Source organism: Aulonocara stuartgranti (assembly GCF_965226115.1).
Source record: "Aulonocara stuartgranti genome assembly, chromosome: 7".
NCBI classification, from domain to species: Eukaryota; Metazoa; Chordata; class Actinopteri; order Cichliformes; family Cichlidae; genus Aulonocara; species Aulonocara stuartgranti.
The window spans coordinates 25242442-25268465 of NC_138945.1; the positions used below are offsets into that span (position 1 = coordinate 25242442).

Consider the following 26024-nt stretch of genomic DNA (forward strand, 5'->3'; position numbering starts at 1 on the left):
CGCAAATGAGTAAACATTTCATTTCTGTGATCAAAGGTAGTAATTTACTCTGCATGTTCAAAACACACTCATGCACACAGTCTAATTACCATCTCACAGACACACAAAAGCCAAGGATTCATTTCATTAATGTCCCCCTGTAAACACAAATACTCTGAATTTCATGAATAACAGCACTGAAAGAGAACAGACCACATTAATACTGGTAGGATAAAGTGTGAGCTGTATTCACAGACAGCAGTTTTTTTTTTTAAAAGAAATCATCAAGCTCCCCATTCAAAAGAATTTGAAATGTATTTGGAAATGTAGTGCACACGTAGATGCTATCTGTCTGCGGGTTAAATGCTGTGTTACAGTAAACAGTCATGCCCACTTGTTAAAACCAATACAAAAGGGTGGCAGCCACCCATATATATAAAAACAAACAAACAAAACTCATGCCACAACAAAATCTGATCTGTCCGTGGGAGCGTAACAGCAGAAAGGGAAAGAAAAAGCAGAACTGCTTGTAGTCTACAAAACTGTGAGAACATCTTCAAAATAGGCGGTTTCCTTCTCGTTTCTTGTTGTCTGATTCATAAACGGAATCATTCGATGATCACCATTGGACGAAATGATCTGGGGCTACGGTCCTATTTGCTGAGAAAAAAAATAGATCCTCTGTACACCGTCTCTGACTGAAGGGGCATAACGAGCCCTGATAGAGGCAGTAACCAGTTCATCAGCAGCTCACAAACTCTGTGTGCTCCTGCCAGCATGTGTCCATGCGTGCATCAGGGCTTCTGTCGGCACATCGGCACGGACTTGAAGCATCATTCAGTATGCTTTAGCTTATCATAACTGATCGATTAAAAAAAATAACTCCTGAAGAAATGCAGAGTCCCAGCTGTAGCAAAACTGAAATCATATTTAATGAAAACAGAATTACTTTAATTTATTTCCAGATAAAACATACATATCACAAAAAAGCTCTAAGATTTTACAATAAAGGGCAGAAAAAAACTTGCTTAGTTAGAACAAGAGAGGAATGACTCAGGAATGAACCGATATGTAATCAGTCGTTCATCAGTGCTCTCCCACCCGAACTTCTGACAATTACTTCCTACAGAACCAGCTGGAAAATACGATATTAGTGTGCCATTAGGTGAAACACCTGGGGGTAACCATCCAAAGAGAGAGGTAGTGCACAAGAGATGTGAAGAAGAGAGTGCAGGCAGGGTGGAGATGATGAGTGCCAGAAGGATAGCAGCGAGAGTCAAAAGGAAAGTTTACAGGAAGGTAGTGAGACCTGCGGTGGTGTATGACTTGGAGATGGTGGTACTCATAGTTTGGAGACAAAGTTAGAGAGGCAATACTGAGACGGTTTGGACATGTGCAGAGGAGGGATAGTGGAGATAATGGACAAAGGATGCTAATGATGGAGCTGCCAGGGAGGAGGAAAAGAGGAAAACCACAAAAGAGATTCAAAGATGTAGTGAAGGAGTAATTGCAGAGGGTTGGTGTGACAGGATGTTAGGGATTGGGTGGGACGGAGGAGGGAGAGGAGGACTGGTTCATAATCATACAAAAATTCATCAACTCTGATCCAAATATTCATCAACCCAAAACAATAACTGCTTATTCATTACTAAAAATCTAATTAATATTTAATATTTGTTACTCATGACTACTCTATCACTTTGTGTTTCAATCAAACCCCTCACTTTATGGATAACTATGAACGAATCACTAATATAGTGCCTCCAGCTGGCTCTAGTGAATAATTACCCAGTGTACAGTCTTGGATCAGGAGTGCTGATGAACGACTCATTACAGTCAACTTGTTGCTTATACTTTCCATACTCTTTCTTCTCTAAGTAAGCTAAATGTTCCTGTTTCTTAAGTGTTTCCTATGCAGGATAAAATCAAATCAAATCAAATCACTTTTATTGTCACATCACATGTGCAGAATATATAGTTACTTACATATATATCAGACCCTGACATATTCAGGCAAGGAATGGAAAAAAGAAAGGATGTGCTTAGAGAAAGTGAATTAATAACACTCCCCTCTTCCTCAGCAGCTACTGCTGATGTGCCCTCGTGGAAGGCACTTAATCCACAGCTGCTCCAGCTTCCAAGTGGGACAAGCACACAACTTCAGTAAGATGAAGCACTGGAAGCTGGATCAGTTCAGACTCCCCTGGATAAATGAAGGATAAATCAGTCCGCAAACATATTCTCACATTTAATTTCAGTAGTCAGAGCATCCAGAGGGACACACAGCACATTTACTTATTTTAAAGTTATTTTCAGAAACGTGTGGGTCACTGTAAGCATCTTCTACCACACTGACATCGGCTAACGCAGGAGGAGCAAGGTGATACAGAGGGATATGCAAGGCTGCCAGTCAAAAAGAAAGCAGCTCTGGGCGATCACCTCCCACAGAAGTGCACCGGCACATTTTTTGACATGCTTTCTTCTCCAAAGCCCCAGGCTTGAAGCTCCAGTCTGTCCTCCTCCTCCTCCTCCTCCTCCTCTCTATCATCTTCTACTATATCTCCCTCCTCGTACAGACTAGGCTCCTCCACAGAGGTCTCCATGTTCGGGTTATAGCTACCGAAAGCCTGCGCCTCACTGTACTCGTAGATGGTGGGGAGGCTGCTGCGTAAACCGAAGCGGCGCCGCAGCGCCACGAGCAGCGGCTGCGGGATGGTGAAGATATCCACATTGTTCCCCAAGTCAATCCAGGCCAGCGTGGGGAACTTCTTGGGCTCCTTCATTACATCTGTCAGGTCTTTCAGGATGGCCGCTGTCAGACGGTTGCCATTAACAGCAAGTATGGTGAGTTTCGGCAAGCAGCTGAGGTAGGGCAGCAGCATGCGTAAGCTGTCGTCCTGCAGTTCAGTGAAGCTCAGGTCTACGGCGGACACCATGTCACTGCTGCTCTGAAGGTAGAAGGCCACGCGGTGGACATCCCGGCCGGAGAGCGGGATTCCCGACAGGTTGACAACGTCTCCCGAAAGCTTCTTTTTCAGCGTGGTCTTCAGGCTGTTTAAAAGAAAAACAAATCATTATCACGATGTTCAAAAGTTTGGTCTCCGAGGTACAAAATGGTGATTTGCTGCAGACATTAAATGTGCAAGAAAATGCTTAGTTATGCAAACACAAGTAGGTGTTACTTATTGATACAGACATTATTGATTTAAGGGCTCCATAATGTAGACTCTAAATGTTCCACTGCTGCAAAAAAGACTGCAAAAAAAGAAACAGCATTAGGCTGAGTTCAGCCCACAATAACACGCAGAAGAGAATTTGCATTTATGTTTCGTCCCGAGGCTCTCAAATAACAAATTTTGTCTCCGGTGCTGAATGTGCGGCGTAGAAAGGCGCCAGGTGTTTTCAGCTTTGAGTGTCATGTGTTTTTTTCACCTCTGTGTCACCTCCAGTTCTACTAGTAAATAAAAAATCCATAAAATAAACCCCACAGAGACAAGAAAATTAAAATATTTGTGATTAAGCAAACCGAGCAAACAAAGCAAAAGTAAACATGTTACCCTGACAAATGAGTCTCCTTGCTATGATCTGGGACTGTAGCGTCACTCCTGGGACACGGATTATTTTGAAAACAGGGATTCAGTGGAAAGTTTGGGTTTTTTGGGGGTTAGAAAAAAGAAAATCGGGCCACTTGTGTTTGAAATATTGTGAGTGACAGGTTAATAAGCCACTGGAGTTGAGATGAATGCAGTTTAGAGATGAGAGTATTCGCAGTTGAGTCTTTATGCCAGGAGCATTAGGATGCGCCACATTTTGCAGTACGCTTTATAAGAATACAGACAGTGTAAAGTTGGGCGTTAGAGGCGATGATTACCATTGGACTGACTCCCTATTAAGTTAATTTAGCCAGAAACTGGCGTTAGCTTTAAATTTAATGTATACACTTGAGAGATGCATGATTCCTCTCCACAAACTGTCAGCAAGAAGGCAAATACATGTACTTCCCTGAACTTTTCCCTGTCAGGATTTGATAAATGGCTGTTAGGATATTGTGTAGAACAGACAGGAGGATAAAAGAGTCGATGATGCACGTACAAACAGTCTCGAAAAGGCAAGACACACAAGTGATAAAAGCAACACGTCACCATCTATGTCAGTCAAACTGTGGATAACAGATGTTAGGGTGAAACCATCTGAAAGGAAACTCCTACGCAGATAGGTCCATAACTTTTTGGACAAAGACTCAATTCTTGTGGTTTTGCTTCTGTAGATTGCCACGTTGGACCAGAGCAGTCAAGATGTGATTGAAGTGCCGACATTCAGCTTTAATTTAAGGGGTTTTACAAAAGCCTCGCATTAACTGTTTACAATCTTTTTTTATAAATGTTAACATTTCAAGAATGTTTATCCAAAGTAACTGGACAAACAAACACAATTTTAAATATATAATATATGTTTTTGATAGTTGGAGGAAATGCCTTTGACTCCCTGGAGTGTAGAACCCGTGGATGTTACCAAACGCGGTTTCCTCCTGCTTGTTTGTGGGTTTCTTTAGGTTTGTCTTCAGTTTTTTAAAAACCTGCCCCACTAGGTTGAGATCAGTTTACAGACTTGGCCACTGAAGAATATCCAATTTCTTTGAATTGAGAAACTCTTGGTTTTTTTTGCACTTTGCTTTGGGTCATTATCCCTGTGCGCTGGGAAGTGCCATCTGATCGGTTTTGCAGCACTGCTTCTTCTCTCAGCACTTACATCATCCATAAAAACTAGTGACCCAGTTCCACTGGCAGTCACACATGCCCAACATTACCTCCACATGTTTGCAGTATGCATCAGTTCATCTTGGTTTCATCCAAATATATGTGCAGGCTCTATTAGGTTTTTTTCTGGCAGTCTAATCTGGCATTCTTGTTCTTGACTGTAACCAGTGGTTTGCACCTTGCACCCTCTGTGTTTACATCTCCTGATTTAGGACCCCATGCAATCTGCATGTTATAAGAATAAGAGGAAGTACAGCATCATTTATAAGAACAAGTTTGTGGCAGTAAGGACGGACCCGACCACATATTTGCACTTTGTAACACTATTCCCGGTTGCTGCTCTTTTAACTCTGGCTGCAGCTTCCCAGCTGCCAGCCACACATACGGCACAACAACAACAAACTCAGGTGTCAGTCTCCACTGCAGGTCACCACAAACCACACCCGCCACAACAGAATGGATACTACGGAATCTCTCCATTTAGCAGGAACACAGTGAAAGGTGAAATACTACTATCGGTAACTATCAGACTTCCAGATCTGTCATGGAATTGCTCAACAAAACATTTGCGTTATAAAAGAACTTGGTTGAATATGGATAGCTGAGCTAAAAGGAGGAAACATACATGTTAGGGCGGTACAGGAGTGTGTAGACAGAGCCTGCTGCAGAACACTGTTTTTTTTGAAGAAGTCAGAGGAAACAGATATGCCAAACAAATGGAGAATTAGTTAAAGAAAATCAACAAACAGCAGAAAAACGCTCTGTTTGAGCGACCAGAGGTTCATTCTGTTTTTGTCTTAGTCCTGTTTGCTTTTCCTCGCCCCTCTGCCTCCTCAGACGCAGTAAAGGATTATCCCTACATCTCTCTCTGCTCTCTGGTCTGTCTGGGAGCCTCATAAATTGGCAGGCTGTGCTCTTTACATCTGTCACCCTCTCTGCTCGGTTAAGGGAAAGAAGAAGATCTGTAGCACACCGGGGCTGCGATTCGCAAGATTATTGATTTGAGGAGTAGGCTATAATTCATCTCTCCCTCCCTCATATCCTCACTCCTGCTCACTGCCTCTCACTTTCTTGCTCTTTTCTATTTTCTTGGCCTCTTCGGTTTGTTTTGTTCACAGCCTCACAGTCTCTCCTGTTCTAAATCTGATCTGCTGAAGCAAACATATTCACCCCTTCATTCTCTCATTTTTGAATGGCTCCCTTCAAAAGGTTATTGAATTGCACGCACCAGGTACACCTAAACCTCTAATAATTAACAGATTAAAAGACCTAGAACAGTTTTCATATGAGAATGAAAACCGTATTTTTGGGTTATGTATTATAGGGGACATCCACAAAGTGAATCTCCTGTTCCATCACATCCTAAAAATACTGGCAGCTGCCAGCGCTACACTGCAGCCTCCTAGTAGATACATGCATGGTATAAATTTCAAAGTCCTACATCGCCTCGTTCTCCAGTTATCGCATTCACAAGATTTTCAGAAAACATGACCTCTGACCTTGAGGTCAGACTCGAACTCGTCCAATATTTTTAGTAGATACACTTATGCTATTGATTTTAAACGCCTACCTCTCCTCTTCCTCGAGTTATCGCATTCACAAACGTAGGTGTGCACGCCACTTGCCTGGCCGCCCACCCGGCGGGGTGATGACAATACCCCATCAGTCTTGTACTGCTGAGGGTAAAATGCTCAACTGGATTGATGTCTGCTGACTGTGTCATTTGATTACAGTGGCTCAATGCCATGTTCAAGAAACCAGTTTGAGATAATGACACAGCGAGTTATTGTGGTGGAAGCAGCAATCAGAAGACGGTCATCACAACACTGTGGTCATAAAAGGACGGGCATAGTCACGGACAATACTCAGGTAAGCTGTGACATTTAAACAATGCTAAGAAAGAAAATATAGCCACATCATTATACCACAACAGCGGTACCCAACCCCCGGGCCACAGACTGGTGTCGGTCCGCGAGTTGTTTGCTCTGGGCTGCGAGAGTTGAGGCTCGGGTGTGAAATTGATGGTTCTCAGGGTTTTTAACATTATTTTTTTAATTGTTTTTATCGTTAACTTGGTTTCCCTGGGTCTTTTCCCGTGTCTTATAAATAAATCTTCTTTTTTCTGGTACCGGTACTGGTTTTATTTTGTTGTATTATTCCGCAACATGTGAAAATATTGTCGGGCATAAACTGGTCCGTGGTGCAAAAAAGGTTGGGGTTGTACTACAACACATCCATGCTGTCATGTTTTTTTATTTTATTTTAACCCTATCATCTGGAAATCACAGCAGAAATTGAGAGTCATCAGACCTGGCAACACCAATCTTCTTGTTCAGCCCATACAAAAGTTTTGCTGACAAGAGTGGCACCGATTGTGGTCTTCTGCTGCTGCAGGTTCAATATGCTGTGTGTTCAGAGATGCTCTTCTGCATACCCTGGTTGTAATGTTTTTTTAGCCTTCCTATTAGCTCAAAGGAGTCTTGACATTCATCTCTTACCTCTGGCATCAACAAAGCATTTTCACCATGAGACCTGCTGCTCACAAGATATTTTCGCCTTTTTAATGCATTTTCTGTAAACTGATGGCTGTGTGTGAAAAATCCAGAATCAGCAGTTTCTAAAATACTCAAACTGGCCCGTCTGGCACCAGCAGTCTTGCAGCATTCAAAGTGATATTCATCTTTCTTCTCCATTTTGATGTTTGGTTTGAACTTCAGCAGGTTATTTTGATCTCGTCTGCATGCCTTGAGTTGCTGCCATGTGATTGGCTGATAACAGTGAACGTTAGTGAACCTAACATAATAACAACATAAAATCCTAACCAGGGCAATTGATGTGCAAGTATGTCTGACCTTCAAGAAGCTAATTTGCAGAGATTCAGTTAAACAAAGGTTTTTTTTTCAGTGCTACTTTTCATGTAATTTTTATGTTCTACCTGTACCAGTGCATGTGACACAGCACAGGAGCCTGAAAACTGTCCAAAGTCTTCTATGCTAATTTTCATTGCTTAATTTGTAATATATATTTTTTTAATTTTCCATGGTCCCCCTCTGATTCGTTCTCATTGTCCCCCTGTTACACCTAGTTTGGGGATCGCTCCTCATATTTGACGTTAGTTTCTCGGCAAATTCTGTGATCTCTTATATGTTAACAATTAAATTACTATTCAATAATTTTTTCTCAGTTTAATAATACAGAAAACAGAAAATGATGAATGAGGTTTGCACATTGCTAAGAAGCAACTTAAAAAGCAGGAGAAGTCTTCTTGGGTTAATCAACCACAGGTTTTCTGTTCCACTGTGCAGCTTCTGCTCTTTACTGTCATCTAAGTGACTATTGTTCTCTCTGACTTATTTATAGGAGGTTTTCCTCCTTCTGCTAGAACCTTTCCCTCTCACCTGTGGTGCCTTTGCATTCATGTAGAAAGAGCTATTTCATGAGACAGGCACAGTAGGTGCTGCAACTGAGTAGGTGGTGCACGGGGAGGTGGGGCTCTAATATGATTTTAATGAGACAGAGTAAAGACCCCCCCCCAATCCCCCAAAATGTGCTTCCTCCCAGCTCCGTGAGCTCAGTTCCACCCACGGGCTCCTTAGTTAGCTGCAGGCCCAGGGGGCATAAGTAGGATTTCTAAAGCCACAGTGTATGCAACTGTCCATCAGCATGAAAATGATAACAACATAAACAACAAAATGTCTTATTTTGCTCTTTCTGATGTGGTTGCACACTTGTAGGCAGTGGTGCGTTTCCTCTTGGACTAGCTCAGTCACAAACAACTTCAAAGGCTAGCACGTCCCCATAAATATGATGTGAACGAGAGCGTCCCCAGCTTCGGGACCAATTTAAAAGCAAATAATTGAGGAAAATCCATCTATTGACATCTTCAGGAGCAACTGATACAACAGCGCAGGAATCCAATAATGGCTGAGTCTCATGTGTCAAACTATTGGCTGCTTAAATGTGGGTTCACACAGGCTGTCTAATTGCTTTTCATATGCCGTCTTTCCTCTGGGATGTTGTTAACTTTTATCCACTGAACCAGGGTCCTTGTTGATTTGTAGTTATGTAAACCCCAGAGGTGGAGACTAAAACATCTGGGGTTTGTGACGTTAAAAATGAGTGCAGGCAAAGAGAGTGGAGTGCACAAAAAGGGTCAGAACAAATTGAAAGAATAATGACTTAATGAAACATTTTTGAGAATTCGGTTTAGGAGCTACACGAGTGATTCAGCGTGTTTCAGACTGCAATGGAGTTAGCGCTGATTAAAAAACCTACAGTGGCTTGATCTATTGCACAATCTGCTGCTGTTGAGACAGAGATTTATTCAGTCTAGGCTGCCCGGCGACTTCTGTGCCTTTTGAATACATAACAGCTGATTTTTTTTTTTTTTTTTTAAACAAAAATGAATAGAAAAATATTCATATTCAATTTGCAACTTTTATTTCCAGATGTAAAATATACAACTTTGGCTTTTTTTTCCCATTTTCACTGAAACATTTACCAGATACATGTAGGAGTTGTAATTTTGTTCTATACATCCCCAGACAGCATTAAAGCCTCTCCATTAAGGCTCGGTCGTAGCAGGTCCATTGATTTCTGCATTCACACTCATTTTCTGTTCCCCGTTAGTCTCCACTCAGTCTAGCTGTCTCAAAAAGTTAAGTGCCCATCATTAGTCTGCAGCTTCCCTCCTTCACCAATGTACTAATCAATTTTTGCTTGAATGCAACCAAACACTTTCTCAGCACTGAACCAGGCAGAGATGGAAGGCTGAGGAGATGAACACATTTAAAAAGAGCTGATAGGGTGAGAAATGTGGGGAAAATCTTATCTGCAGACTTCATGACTCGTGGACTACATGGATCTCTTTTTATCCTGGGGAGCTAGAGCCAACCCTATCTGGGCATAGAATGAGAGGCGGGGTATTCTTGCATAGGTCACGGGTCCATCACAGGGCAAACGTAAAGAGAAAGACAATGCTTATATTCACACCTACGGCCAATTTAGACTGACCAGTTAACCTCACATGCATGTCTTTGTACTGTGGGAGGAAAGCGGAGAACCTGGGAAAAATCATTAATCTGTTTCTTGAGATGCTAACTGCATGGCTGACATCTCGATTCATCTTTTCACTCATGCAGTTGCATATAGTTTCTGTAAAGAACTATTACTGTTAAGCAGTTATTTTTTAAAATTAAAAAAGCTTGCTAACAATAATGAGATGTATGATATTAAATATGCCTCACTGTCATTATAAGTTATTAAAATGACCCCCAACTGGTCACGGCAGATGGCTGCCCCTCCCTGAGCCTGTTTCTACTGCATTTTTATTCCTGTTAAAAGGGAGTTTTGTTTCCAAGTAACTTCCTCAAGTGAGAAATTCTGACTTTAATCACAGAATTTGGGTTTTTATTTTTTCACAATGATGAAAAAAATTATAATTCTGAGGCGAAAGTCAAAATTCTGACCTCAAATAAAACAGAACAAAAAAAATCTATAAAAAACCCCTCTAAAACAAAGCAAAACTCACAAAACACAATGGAAGTGTTTTTGTGGAGACGGTAGAAATGACAAGCTAACATTTTACTGCTAATAGCAAACATGCGCTGGTTTTGTATGAATTATGCGATTTAAACACACACTACCCCTTTTCTCCCTCACAACACTGAAGAATTCTCTGCTTCTCTTAAGTTTGTTCCGGTCCCTCAGATGTTTTCTTTTTTCTATTGTGTTTTTATTCAATTTCCATTGTGTTTTGTGTGCTTTTGCAGCAATTTTTATTGTTAATTTACAAGCGTCTTCTTAAATTACAGTATATTTGACCCCTTGGGGCCACCGTAGATTTCTGACTTTTTCCCCCCTCATAATTTTAATGTGATAATTCTTACTTTTCTCACTTTTTTCTTTAATTATAAAAAACTCTTACCCTAACCTATAACCCTAACCTCTATAATCCTCTAACAGCACCTCTGAGTAGTGTTTTCATAGCGTTATTTTATTTAATTTTCTTTTGACAAATAAGGTCTTGCTGTGCAATCAATTACACTAACAGCCCATCCAAGAAGTCTCCGGTCTCTGTTATGAAATATATTAATTTCTTGGTTTGAAGCATTATTAAGCAGATATGTCTGTGTGGGCCATACAGCTGAAGTTTGTGGGTGATTTGATGGTGGCATTATCCATATTCTCTCCAGTCTCTTAAAAGCATGAAAGCTGAATACTTTATTACAAATTATAACCCATTAATAAATCATTTATATTATATAATCTGTCTCATTAGAACATGTTATTAGAAAAGGTCTGTGGTCCATTTGCACAGCTCTGACCAAGTTCAGCATGTCCGTGATCACATCAGAGAGAATAACGAGCAGTATCTCGGCTGTGAGGAGAAACTTCTCTGAACTACAAATTTGATTTGAATTTTTTCCCGCTGAGCATGCAGAGATACACCAGATTCATTTCAGGGCAATAAAATAAAAGCACTTAAGAAACACTGGATGTGGATGCTGTACCACAGACCCGTGGGACGACCAGATCAATGTCTGCTTCATCAACGCTTTGGTCTTGACTTGTGTATACCTCAGATCGATCTGAACTGTTTTGCCTCCGGGCATTTGTATAATACATGCGTGGTAGTCTGTCTCAGTCAGGGAGGGCCTTACAAGGGTCCAATGTACTGTACAAACTCATCGCTGAAAAGTGAGCTGCTAAAGGGCTGATCCTTCAGTTCTCTGCAGATGTCACTTCAGGCCTTTTGACTGCAGGCTCAACATTTTCTCCACCAGCTTGTGGAGCTTGACTCAGTTATAGCATCGGCTATGTGTCACTCTTACGCCTCAGGCTACTTTGGCCCGTGTTAATGAGGATTCTTTACAGCGACTCTAAAAATGGAGTTGAATTTGCACAACTATGCAACTGTCATACTGATACTACGGTTCCTGCAGAAAATGCACTAGGAAACATGAAAGTGGTGATTACATACACCATCCAGAGTCCTCCAGTTTCATGGGGATAATGGCACATTTTCTGGGAAGGAAAAAATAGCCTCAAAGCTCATTTGGATTTGGATTAAATTTCAGTGAAACATTTAGCGGATGGGCTGATTAAGGCTGCCTCTATTGTACACTGTCAATGCAGCAGCTTGAGGCTGTGCAGTGTTTTGACATCTCAAATCATTCACTTGGTTCTTGGAAACTTTGAATTCGAAGTTTCGGGGAAACGTCGGTGTTGACTGAGAAAGAAGTGACAGCGTGTGCCCTTAAAATGAGAAAAGCTCTCGCCATTTTTTGTTTTGTTTTTTTGTCTCATCTCACCGAAAGACACAAATCATGGAAAACACAGGTCGAACAGTCTCCAACTTACAGTCCCACCCTTAAAGATGCAGCGCCATTAGTCACCATCCGCCTTTCGTACGAGTCTGAAGGTGGAGTTTTAATTAGCACAAAGAAAAACAGGAACAAAAAAGACTCCAGGGTCTGTCGAGTTTCTATAAACCACAACTATAAGCTACTCCATCACACAACTCTCAGAGGTCTCTTCACACATCGATGTGGAAAACACGTCAGACTGCACAACCTGCTGTGACATTTTTTCTCATAAAAAAAAAAAATTTCCCACCAAAAAATGTAAGTAATGTACAGTACAGCGCAAAAGAAACCAAATGTCTTTGACTCCCATGTAAATACCACTAACATTAACGCCCTGTTATGTTCATTTTACACCAAAAATAACACAAACGGCCCAGCGACGCAATGACGCGGATCTCTTCTAATGACATGTAAATTCAAACCAAAAGCATATCGTTGCCTTTGTGCCGATGATACTTAAACCTCTCGGTACAGGATGTACCACAATTCAACTGCGCAGTGTGGCAGAAGCAACACGTGCTTCTCGGGTGAGCTATAAATTCACCCATGATTTGATTTCATGTGACAAACTAGATGACTGGGAGGAAAGAGCGCTGCGACAGAACACATAGAAACAGTTTGCATTACATAACTGTATATCATGGAGGAGTGTGCCTGTCTCTGCTACACCGTGTCACGGCGCAGTTATGAAACCAGCATTAAAATGCAGGGCTCCAAACACAGGCCCGGGGGCTTGATCGTGTGGAGTGATCTGTGTCAGCCTTCAAGGAAGGAGACCCCGCAGATCATCAAAAACACAACAATCCTTATTTATGTTTTAGTGAAGCAGCCTTATCTCTGATTCACAGTTAAAAACATGAACGGTTAGGAGAGGAGAAACCATCAGAAAGAAGCTCTTGAAATGCATAAAGAGGATTTTATTTCAGTTAAACGAACTACACCAGCGATCTTCAGTTCAAAGATCAACACATTTAATCATTCTAATTATTTAATTGTCACCCCGTGCCCTGAAGTCACTGAGCGCCTCCTCCTCCCTCCGCCTCACTCTGCAGGATCTCCACGGGAAGCCCTCAATTATTCATGGACAAGGATGGTGGATGGATCTTTAAGGCTGTATTAAAAGTGGAGGTCAGAGAGACAGGAGATCGAGGAGACTGAATGTGGCGTGCATTCAAGTAGAGTACTCCATCGCCGAAGGGAAATAAAAACAGGGACGGTCACATTTTACAAAAAACAGACATCTGTAGTTCATATTTTCCCACAAACTCTTTCCCCTCCTCAGTTATGCGTTGACCTTGCGGCGTAGTCAGAGGTCAGGCACGCTGTGTCAGAGCCTGTTTGGACTGCCAGAGTACACTTCAGGGGGGTAATTTGGCTCCAGACAAATAGGTCACGCATGCTTTAAAGGCAGATGACACAAAACTTAGTTTGCAGATGTCACAAGTACAGTAAAAACATTAAAGAAGAACTAGATAGTTAATTTTACCAGCAGCAGATGTGCACATTATTGGTAACAGCTTAATATTTAGCTCTACGCTAAAGTGTTGGACAGATGTAAGTTTCAACTGTTGATGGCTTAAAGAAGAACAAAAAAATGTCTGTCCACAGTTTCATGGTTTTAATAGGTCAAGGAAGCACAACAGCTAAAGTCAGAAAGTAACCAAAAGGTGCTTTCAGACCTGAGTTAGAGGAACTGTCTGGGACTAAATGCCTAATCGGGTGCTGTCCCATCAACGACACACCTTTAAAGGCTTTTTCTTCCGTGTATTTGCACCACTTAGTACACACACATGATTGGATTACTAGTATAGCTGCTGCTACTACTATACAAACAGTGTCCTGTGTATTGTGTTGAGAAAGGCAACGTTTCAACCAGAAAGCAGGGTTGAAATGTGTAGTGCTATACTGTCGCTATAACACCATTACACTGCATGAAACATATGTTCACATGTTTCCAGTCAGCTTCTTCAGTTTCCCTTCACGGAAAGGCCAAGGATGTGAGCTGAGGACCAGTTTGCCTTGCTCGGTTGACATTGTGTTGTATTTCCTTATACAGACGTAAAAACTTTAACAAAGCTTAAAGTAACACTGTTGTTTGATTGTCTCCACAGATCGTGTTTACATCATCGTGTTGTTTTGGTTTCTTTTTTTAGGGGTCACCACATCTCACCCTAGCATACTTTCCTGTCACGCCAAGACTCTGGATGTCTTTCATTACATCCATGAACCTCCTATGAGATCTTCCCTTTTTCCTCTTGCCTGGCAGCTCATTCTTCAACATCCTTTGTTCAATATATCCACTATCCCTCCTCTGCATGCGACCAAAGCATCTCACTCTTGAATATTTGACTTTGTCTCCAAACTGCTCAACCTGAGCTGTCCCTCTCATATACTCATTTGTAATCCTATCCATCATGCTCACTCCCAATGACAGCCTGAGCATCTTCAATTCTGCCATCGCCAGCTCGACCTCCAGTCTTTTTGTCAGTGCCACTGTCTCCAAACAATAGACTAGGTCTCACTACCATCTTATTAACCTTCTCTCTCACTCTTTCTGTCACACATGAAATCCGACACTTGTCTTCAACCGCTCCACCCTGCCCGCATGCTCTTCTCTTGCTTTGGATGATTGGCCCCAGTTTGCATTTCCACCCATCTCCCTCTCATTCACTTATTTTCAAACAGATTATGTTTGCATACATTTTTGATATATCTTTCCTTAACACTGGATACCACAAAGTATGACTATATAAATAAGAACTCTGACAGTCTGACAGACCTTGTGCACAAAGACCAAGAACTTCCTCCTGCAGTGTTTAAAAAACCTGGCCGGTAACTAAAGTCCTGTCCACAATTAAAACAAGTTTCTCATTGTCACAGTTGGGCTGAAGTGAACAGATCCAGCTTTCTTTGCTTTTATTTGCTTTCTCTTTTCGGTGTTAACGTTTCCCACGCCATCCAATGTCGGTAAGCATTATTATTCCATCCCCTGGTGCATATTTGAGTTACATCACTTCCAAGTTGAGACCCACTTGGTGTTCCCAGCAAATTATCACAGCAGCAGAGGTAAAGTCAGGACATCATGACATGAAAGTGAGTAGAATACATCGTCAGGGAGCCAAGAAACTTTCATGGTCAGTGTGTTTAAGATTACTGAAATTTCTTTATTTCTTTGCCTTTGCTCATGTTAGCAGTTTCCCCCTCTTTTCCCTGTATCTCACAGGATGTGTGTTAAGGAAGTCTCTGCCATTAAAAAAGATTTCTCACCATTCTTAAGCCAAAATATCGATTTATTAGCTGAAAATGTTGACTTACAGATTCGACTTCTGAATAATTAAATCAAAATTGAAAAACAACTTGAAATTTTGAGTTAAGTTAAACATTTAAGATAATAATAAATAGAAATAACTTGAATGTGTCCTCATGTGCCTTTGTTCTTCTCATCACTGTCTGGTTTAATTTATGAGCGCCTCACTGTGCATTTCTCACTGCTGTCTATTTGATCTGAGTGGTGTATTTCAGCCTTTTTAAAGCCAATGAGTCAAAGCAGCGTTTTGTTATTGCGTTTCTTAGAATTAACACTTAGAGTAGCTCTGCTTCCATCATGGTGTCCTTTCAGAACTTCACCTTAAAAACACCATAAATATCCCATCTGGTCTGACTTTCCCAGAAAGATAAATTAAAGACAGACATTTTTTAAAACCACATCAGTGTAAATGTTGTCTTGAGGTAAGCTCTGATTCAAATATTGCTGTGGCTCTGGAAGGATTGTGCAAAAGGGGAATTCTCGAAATAACAGCAAGGAAACGAGGAAGACGGGAGTTCTTTAAAGATTAGAGCAAATGAGGCTGAGGAGAGCAGAAAAAAGCTAGTTAGAAAATCCCACTGAGCTTTTTTCCCTTGTGATTAGTGAAAAGCTGTCACAGATTCGGGGCTGAAGCTGTAAAAGTGGTCATGGGCATCCAAACTGTTAAAGAGATGTCTAGAGAATTTTCACTACTCAACCAAAATTAGTTGTATAGTGAAGATGCCTGGATGGCTTTTCACTCGTTAGTGCTGCAGGGGTGTGATTCCGAAGTGACAACATGACATGAAGTGCCACTTGTGCAAGTGCAGCCTATGAGCAAAGGCACGGAAAAGGTGATCTTGTTAAAGTAGGAAGGGCATTTCAACTCTGGTAGAAAGGAGAATGACACATTTGTGAGCTTTGTGCAGTAGATGCAAGATTTAGGCAGATCATGGCTATTAGTGTACTTGTTTCTTGAGTTGAGATCTAATGTTTATGTCGAAATTGTTTATGCAAAAACAGCCAACTAACAACTCATTAAAATATAGTCCCATACTGTCTATGATCCAGTAGGCTGCTCGGTATGTGCTGGAAGACAGGTGCACATTTCACATGTTGTGATTGGACTTCAGTTGAGGTATGACCAGAAATCAGGCTGAAAATGAGCAAAACAAAGCATAACCGATGGTCCAGCCATGAATACTTCATACATGACAGAAGCTCAAGATTATAGATATCTGCCTCTTGTTTCTTTTCCCTTTACTCTGCTGGTTTCCACTGAAATTCCCGATGAACACGTGGCATTTTTAATCTTTGTTGTAAATTTGTGTTATTACAAAATATTTGAGTTGTGCAACAGTAAAGTGATCTCAGATGTTAAATGTTATCAGATGTTTCCAGATGCTTTCTTTCTGACTATTTCATAACACACTAAACACATCTAAATCACTGCTACATCACTATGAAAGCGTGAGTACTTACAGACGAACAAGACCTTGGAAGATGTCAGTTGTTAAAACTTGAAGCCAAAATGAAAGTGATGAAACTGGCATCTGGACATCCTTCACAGTGTGAAATGTGGGTGGAAAAGCAGTTTAGTTTGAGCAGTGTGAGGTCTGGGTCAAATGTCAGGACTTGGGTTATCAACACTCATCCGCAGCTGTTCCCACCTGCTCAAAACAGCTGTCACAGCCGCGCCTGGTTTCAGCATTGGACAGCATGACGAACAAAACTGAAGATGAGCTTCAGTTAAATCTTGACTCAAATACACCAACAACAACAACAACCAAAAAAACAGCTCCACAGATATTTTTCCAATACTTGGATGGTTTTCTCTCTACCCTATTAGAATGAGTGCTCTTCTTGAGCTATAGTAATTTTACCTGAAGACGCCTCTAATATCTGCTGCCAGAGCATCGCATCAATTATTGCCCTGCAGTAAAGACGAGTAATGAAATAGCAATCTGCAATTGGATTCCAATCTCTTCAAAATGTGCTGGAGGCGCAATTTTAGTGCAATATGAAGCATGAGCTTGATTAATCTGAAATTCAATACCAATTACGGTAACATTAAAAACTCCACTGGATGTTTGGCAATACTGTAGAAAGCTGGCACAAGCAGCTGCAGAGTAAGAATGAAACTGCCTCGATAATATATTATGCGCGACACACTTGCTTTGCACTTACAGTGTTAGAGAAAAAAAAAAAAACAAGACTCTGTAATAAAGCTTGAATTATAGTTTATATGTCATCTGTTGAACATTTGGAACCACTTGCATATATTTCATGAAAGTAATCTCCCGTGTGCCACGGGGACACTTCGACAGATGGGTTCTCATTATCAATTAATGGAGAAAATAAGATTGCGAGGGTACAATGCAGCTTACGTAATAGCTATCGCCTTTTCATTTTATAAAAAGATCAAATTGTTGATCGATTCAAAGTGAGTCTGGAAGAAGGGGAGGGCAGGCGGGGGCTGCGTGTGACTTTTAATCTGCTACCTTGCACTGATTCCAGATTTTCTCTCTCCCTCTCTCTCACTGACAGGCCTTTCCCCCAGAGCGTTTCCCCAGAGCCTCGACTCAAACTGCAGAACCGCTCGGTGTGGCAACTGTTGAACAAAATGGACTCTCACAAGGAGGAGAGAAAAAAATCCCACAGGAAAGGGGGAGAGGGAGAAAATCGATGCAAGAAGGGGATTTTCAAATAGGTTGAACTGAAGGTCGGGGGGTTACTGAAAGAGAAGAGCTTAAAGGTGGGCGAGAAGATTGCCAAAGAAAGGAGTGAGGGATTGAGAAAGAGAAGATTGAGCTGTAATGAAAAGCATCTGAAATCAAGTAAACTGATTCTTAATCTAATCCAAAGGCAGCCACGTTTTCTGCATGTTTCAGACAGCATCGTATCCAGCAGCAGAGAGACAGCCACAGTATAGTGCTGCTGTGTGGATGTTTGCAGCCGAAGCTGTGAGAGAGACAGAGCTTGCTAATGAGCACACTGGGAGTGTCTGCCTTGTTGTTTTGTTGAGTGTTATTTCGAAACATTGCAACCAAGAGACTCGGGCGGGAAGGCAACTCTAGCTGTCAAACCATCTTTCGATCTGGGTTAATTGTTCGGGGAGAGTGCCGTATTATTATGATTAGCACTGTTTTTCTTTTCTTTTTCCCCCCATAATGTTTCCTCAAATGTAACTGTTACTTAACTGAGTTTGAGCATTTTTATTTGTTTACACGGATTTTTCTCGAGCTGATCAAATCAGTGTCCTTTGTTTACTCCTTTACATCCTTTATCTCGCTCTCTCTCTACCTCTCAAGCATTGATAACACACTTAAAGCACACTTCACAAAGTACATCAGTTTAGGGGTTGGTTAAAATATCATCCAGTCAAAGAAGCAACTCAATTTAGACATGCAGACATGGTCAAAGTCAAACTGAGCACCAGCCTGGGGAAGAAATTTGATTTATGTGGTTGTTGGTGCCAGACAGGCAGGACTGAGTATGTCAGAAACTGATTTTTCCACAGAGCCATCTCTAGTTTAAGAGAGAAAACATCTAGTGAGCAGCGGTTTTCTGGGTGAAAATGCCTTGTTGATGTCATGGAGAATGGCGAGACTGCCTCAAGCTGACTGGAAGGACAGAGTAATGCAAATAACCATTCATTACAATAGGCAGATGGGCTACAGCAGCAGAAGACAACACTAGATTCAACTCCTGTCAGCCGAGAACAGGAAACAGAGGCTACAATATACAGGGGCTCCCCTGTAAATTATAGCCTCAGTTGGACAACAGAAAATTGGAAAAACATTGTCTGGTGATGACACTGTAGTGTAACGGTGTGGGGGATATTTACTTGGCACTCTTCTGGCCCCTTAGTACCAACATCATTTAAACACCACAGCCTGCCTGATTATTGTTGCTGACCATCTATCCCTTTATTATCACAGTGTAGCTGTTTTCTGATGGCTTCTTTCAGCAGAATAACACAACAGGTCATAAAGCTCAAATGATCTCAAACTAGTTTCTTGAACACGATAATGAGTTCACTGTGCTCAAATGGCCTCCACAGTCACCAGATTCAAATCCATTAGAGCACCTTTGGGATCTGTGTCATAATCTGCAGGATGTGCAGACTGGAAGCTGAGTTGTACTCAAATGCGGACACGAGCAGGCGGGGTTTAACAGAAAGCAAACTCTTTATTCAACTGATGGCAAAAAATGAACAAAAGCAGCAAACGTCCAAAAGGGGAAAACAGAAAACTATAAACTGCTAAGAAATACACCGGAGTTACTAGGACTGAGAAAACACTAAGCACAAGACGAAACAGGAACTAAACAGATGCTGACAAAGAACAGAGAGACAGACAACACACACAGGAGGGTGATTAGGGGAAGTGGAGACAGCTGGGGAGAACGAGGCATTGACGAGCAGAATCATAACAGACGACACAAAGGAAGCAAAACTCAAGACGGCGCACATGAACAAGAGATCACCAAAATAAAACAGGAAGCACAAACACAGACAGAGACTAATACACATGAACTTGACATAGACAAAAGGTAAACAAACCGGGAGGCACGGCAGACTTCAGGGAGACACAAAAGGACGAAGCACAAAGAGATGACTAAGGTTACAGGAAGGGAACTAATGAAAAGCGATTTACAACTAACCTAGAGACATAAAAATAATACAACAGGGAACTGTTGTAGTAATTATTTATAAAACTCAAAACAGTGTATGAAGTGATACGGGACAGGTTTGTAGCAGATTTTACTACTGAGGAAACGAGAGGGCGACTAACGCTCTGGGTTTGTCAAACTTGTCACTGGCAGTGTTTCAGTCACAGCAGTATTGGATGAGAGAGAGAGAAAAAAGAAGCATTGCACATCCCAGTAAGCACACATTGTGATGTGTTATTTTACAACAAGAAAAATTACATTTACCAGGAAAAACTCCACTTTTCATAACTAAAGTAAGTAAAACAACAAAAGTAAAAGATTCACAATTACTTTATTCATTCTTGACTTTGTTATTTTGCAGATAATACAACCTTATACCTGTACATATGCACAGATATAATATGCTGTATTTAAAACGTCAATCAAATTCAAATTTTATTTGTCACACACACACAACCATACACAGTATGACATGGGGGTGAAATGCTTGTAGCTGTACAATGCCCGACCATTAAATGACAGAAGAAAAGTTTTACAATATTTACAATTTACAGTTTACTACAAAAATTTACAAATTAACTTAGGAATTTACAGTAAAGAATGTGCAAATAGCAGAAGAGATTATAAAGATAAGGATTATAAATTATAGGAATTATAGGATTATAGGAAATGTGTGGTGACGTGTGTGAGAGTCCAGTCTTATAGTGATGTTTAAGAAATGTACTGTAAATGAAGCAAGAGAGCACAGGCAGGCTAGTGGTGGTGTTAGACTGACTGACTATGCACTGAAAGTTGATTTGGATCACAAACATGTCCATGTAAACAAATACAGGGCACAAGGTGGAAAACTGTAACCTGAGGACTTAAGTTCAGATGAAAAGAACTGCGTTAAAGATGCGTCTTCTATTTTTCTTAGGAAGGATCTTGGTCAGGGGTGTGATCAGATAAATGTCAGTACAAATTAAAAATTAAAGAGCGGTTCATCGGCCTATCCCAGTGTTATTATCACAGCTGGGATAGGCTCGCAGTCCACCAACAGCCATGAATAGGATAAGTGGTAAAGACCAGAACCATAGTGATGCTCATTTGACTCACGAGCCATTACAATTCACAGGTTTTTGAACATATGTGATTTTGACCTTGAGCACAGTTTGCACAGATGAAGACCCATCAAGTAATTTCTGTATGCAAGTTTGATCAAATTCTGACCAACACGTAGGGGGAGCAGCGATTTTTGTGAATTATTGATGGGGGACGCCTCTCTGTGGCATAAGCTCATCAGTCCTTCTGCTGCATGTAATGAACTGACGACCTTTAAAAGTCTGCATTCTGCCACCTGAGCCGATGTCAGCGTGGGTAGTTTACCATATCGCTTCATAACTGAAGCAAAACTATGTGAATGAATATAAGAAACACTTAAAAAGCACAGAAATGTCCTTAACAGTGGAATACTACATTTTTTGTCTTTATGTTTTGTGTTGATTAATGATACAAAAACATCATTACTGGCTACACACAAGGATTTGTAAGGGCATATCAGCTCTAATGTTATTTAGGTAGAAGAAAAAACATCAGGTAAACAATTTTTTTAAAAGAAAAAATGAAACCTGTCATTTAGTGTTCCCCTGTGATTGGTTGTGGGTTAGAAGTGCAAGCTACGCCTTGTGGTCATGGTACCCTTGGTTGTATTACTAATGCAACCCTGACTGGCTAATGTAAGCAAGGAAATAATGTTTTTAAGAAGAGCAGCATGCAGGAAACATAAATCCCACTCCAACTGCCAGTTTTCACATCATAACCTAATAACCAAATGGAAAACAAATCCAGACAGGGCAGGTCAAATGTATTCACAGTAGGGCTGAACGATTATGGAAAATAATCTAATTGCGATTTTTTGCCCCAATATTGCGATTGCGATGCGATATGCGATTATTTTTTAAGGTCTTTGTCTTCTGTATTATTAAACAAAGACAAGCAATACATCATATAGTATGGCCAATACTATATTACATTAATTTTAAACTGTTCTTTCCTGGAAGACAGACCTCTGTTATGATGACATGAGGTGATGCATGAATTGATGACTGACATTTTTATTTAACTTCTTCAATCACAACAGTATATTTGAACATACACAATAGTTTATTTTTAGCTTACAAACATCTGAGCATAAAGTGCTGACAAGGAACCCTGGTGTAAACATTAAAATGAAAGTCAGTGCAATGTGCAGATTGCAGAAATATACATAAAAAAAATCAGTGGCTTTACCACACTCAGTTTTTCGACATCTGTGAACTACTAGACAGTCATTCAATTAAAAAATAATATTAAATAAATAAAACTAATAAATAAAAAATACACACATCTTACTGATCTCTGCAGTCAGTAACATTACACATAAAGTGCAAACATAATAGCAATTGTATAAACACACACACAAACACGCCTTTAAAATTTAAAGGCGTGAAATTGGACGGTCTAGCCTTCTGAATCAGAAGGCTAGTTCTGATTAGCGTCACCGCTGTCTCGGTGGAGTTTAATAAACTCGGCCGTCTGCTTCTTGCTATCTAAAATATAACCAGACACTGGTGTAAATTCTCGACTGTCTCATACTTCTGTTTAATAAGTTTTCTGTTTGACGTTTAGTCAGCTGTGTGAAAACCAAGGAGGAACCCACCCGGGGGATTAATAAAGTTTTATTTTATCTAATCTAATAACTTTAATCTCAGCCAAACCGATTTACTCACGAACAAACAAAACACTGAAAAAAGCCCAACAATAACATTTTTAGGTTGTCTAAGTGACTTATATATTACGTTTAACCCGAGCAGCGAAACTCCGCGGTGATCTGAAAATGATGTGCCGGGAGTTGTGCCGTTCTCGGCCGCATCAGTAACCCTCGAGCTCCCGGCTAGCTGTCGAGCTGGTGGGTAGCAGACGCCTCTGAAAACGTCGAAGCACTTTTGCAAATATGGGATATCTTGATAAACCGAGCAGATATTTGATGTTTACACAACTACTTTCTCGCCTGAAAATATGTTAAAAGTTTATTTTGTGACCCAGAAAGATTAGTATGAGTAATTTTAAAACTTAGTAGCGGCCGCCATTGTTGGAAACTGGAGTTTGGCTGGGCCGCGCTATGAATTCTGGGATATGGTAGTAATTTGGATAGCCTTCGGCGCGTCGCTGTGACGTAATCGGTCTACAAATGCGGCCTCAGGAGGATGCAGCCCATGAATTTGGACATGTCCAGAGTATAATCGCAGCCTTTGCGGTTAGAAAATTGCACTTGATCATGTCGCGATATTATCGCAAATGCAATATATCGTTCAGCCCTAATTCACAGTCAGAGGATGAGCTCTACAGATTGTTGTTGAAATGACATGATAAATGATAATGATCCGATCAGCTCTGATGATACAGATCTTGAATAGTTTAAAGCCCATATTGTTAAATTCACTCTGCACTGAGAAAGAACCTTACTTTGTCTAATTAGTAGCATATTTAAGACTTATTTTAAGACAAAACAGCAAGAACAATTTAAAATTGAGCCAAAGAAACCCCTTTCTGCTAACTGGAGCAGTTATCTTAGCTGTGTAGCTTTATTAGTGCGCAAATTGATATAAAATCTGTTGCACACAATCATTCCAGCCATCAAATTCAGCAGCTTATCTCTACAAATGAGACGCTGATTTTTCTCTTCTCCTGTCTGGGCTCCTTATGTTGGAAAATCTAGAGCTTGGTCAGTGAACCCCAAGCAACCCCAAATCCTTGCAACCTCCACTTGCAAGCTGGTTGAGGACTTTACATTTTCCTCTAGTGACTGGTGGTTGCCAGGGGATCTGACTGGATCTTAAATCTGCACTGTTCTCCTGGTAAGTTGGAGATAGATTAGCTGCATGAGCTAAGAGGAGCAGGGCTTAGCAAGAAGTCAAGGAACATATTCCTAGACACAGAGATTGTTCCACACTTGCTTTATTCCACAGATGCTCCGGAGGGTTGTGAATCACACTGACACACACGGTGAGGATATATTTACTGTGTGATGGCACAGTTTCAGGCGGTAGCCAAGAGAACACACTCACCAGGCCTGGGACTTTCTCCTGGGCACGCTCTGTCTTGTCCACTTGGAGTGAGGGGTCAGGTGGTAAATCAGCTGGCGACATATCTTGTTAGTAGACTTAAACGAGTCAGTCTCCTGCAACACACAAAAGGGGCGAATGAGGGACAGAAAAGCAAGCCACAAATCTATAAACAAACTGTTCCTCATGCATGAGCACACCTGAAACAGGGAACTAAGCAAACAATGTGATACTGGACAGCTTTTCCAGATGTTAGATATACTAAAAGTCAGTAATTAGCATATATTTTCTTCCTTTATTACTGCTGAAAAAAAAATACTTGTGAAACTACCAAATTTTACATGTTTACAAAGTATTTCTTTGTCTTGCTTTAAACATTTTCCACATGACTCAGTAATTCAGCTTCTCTTTTGCGTTCCTGTTCCTTCCTGATTCTCCGGCACCTCTTTACATTCTTTTTCTTCGCTCTCCCTCCTCCGTCAAACACTGGAACGGGTTGCGCTGGGCAGGCTAAATCTAATTAATGGTACAACACGACAACTAGAAAGAGGCAATGCGGCGAGAGAGGAAAAAAGACAGGGCCAATTTACCTTAAGGCGATTAACCGTTCCCGCTGCCTCTTCTTTTCTTGGGTGACAAACAAACATGTCACGCGCTTCAAAACATTCAGTGCTTCTCTTTCAGCCACTTGGATGAATGAGCACGATGTTAAGCAGCGCATGCTGATTTACAGAGCAAAAGTGTTCTTAGAAAAATGCGTGCTCCAGAGTTATTGACAGAGTGCAGTACTGTAACTCTATAAGCAATGCTAAGCATTAATAATGGGTCTGCATTAAAACAAGACACTGGCATATGATGTATGTTTTAACCCACGGTATGCCCTTGAATGCTCAGCCTAAATAAATCTAAGGTGGAAAATACTGGCCACAGAAGCACCTGCGGGGCCCTATATCCACCACATTGCCGCTATACACCCTTGTCACGTTTAACACAGTATCCTGCCACGGGTCGCCAGCCAGTCAGGAGAACATTGCTGCCAGCTTCTCACTTTTCTTCCCTACCTCCAGGGCTTTCCTCGCTGAAGTAAACAAAGATAAGATTAGAGTTTCTTCCAGGTGATTATCATCTGAACTCAGTAAGTAATAACTACACCACAAGGACGTTTTTTTCCCCCTGTGGCAGCCATTCTTTCATAACTGTATCCGTAATAGCTTCTGGGTTCATGTTTTACAGCCACTCTGAGTAGATTCTGTAATGTCTTCAGCCTCTTACCTTAGATTGAAATGTACTTTGAATTTCAACGTGTCTGATTTGTATGCTGTGCTGCAAGTAAACGAGCCGACTGCCAGTTTGGACAAAGAAAAAAAAAGTGGCTTTGATTTTTGGGCAGAATTCAAATTTTGTGTTGGAAAATCTCTCTTTGCTCTTTCCTAGATTTCCCAGTTCCAAGAGGAAAGCATTACCTTCCCCAGTTTGATTTTTCTGGCTATTTATCAAAGCCCTCAAACTTCCCTCACTGTTAGTGCCAGGGTAATGAGCCCCCTAAAGCCAGGCAGCTAGAGGTTAAGAGCTCTGTTGACCTCTGGCTGCCTGGCACCTGACCGTGCTTTCCAGTATAACCCAACCAGAGCAGGTAATTTAATACACCTGGTGCATAGCTGCTTCCCACTTGCAACTGGGCTAACCGAGCGCAGAGTAACAATGAAGAGTCATACCCTGGTTCTGTTTGGCCCTGATATTCATCCCTAACCTTTCATGCTAATGAGTCAGCGCTTACAATATTTTCCATTCTTCCTGTCTTCTGCATTTGTGCCTGCACAAAGCAAACCGATGGTTCATTGTTATTGCAATAGCATGACAATGAATATGACACAAGCAT

The 26024-nt window shown here is 41.0% G+C and overlaps 1 protein-coding gene across 1 annotated transcript in view; it reads right to left on the reverse strand.

Moving 5' to 3' along the window:
- Positions 1-1661: 1661 nt before the first annotated feature.
- The window catches only part of lrrc75bb (leucine rich repeat containing 75Bb), a 38557-nt gene continuing 14194 nt past the window's right edge, over positions 1662-26024 (reverse strand). The window contains exons 4-5 of the mRNA XM_082542260.1: positions 24149-24261; positions 1662-3030 (exon numbers count right to left, since the gene is read on the reverse strand). Coding sequence (XP_082398386.1) covers positions 2415-3030; positions 24149-24261 — 729 coding nt within the window. The 3' untranslated portion in view covers positions 1662-2414. The remainder of the gene's footprint in view (positions 3031-24148; positions 24262-26024) is intronic.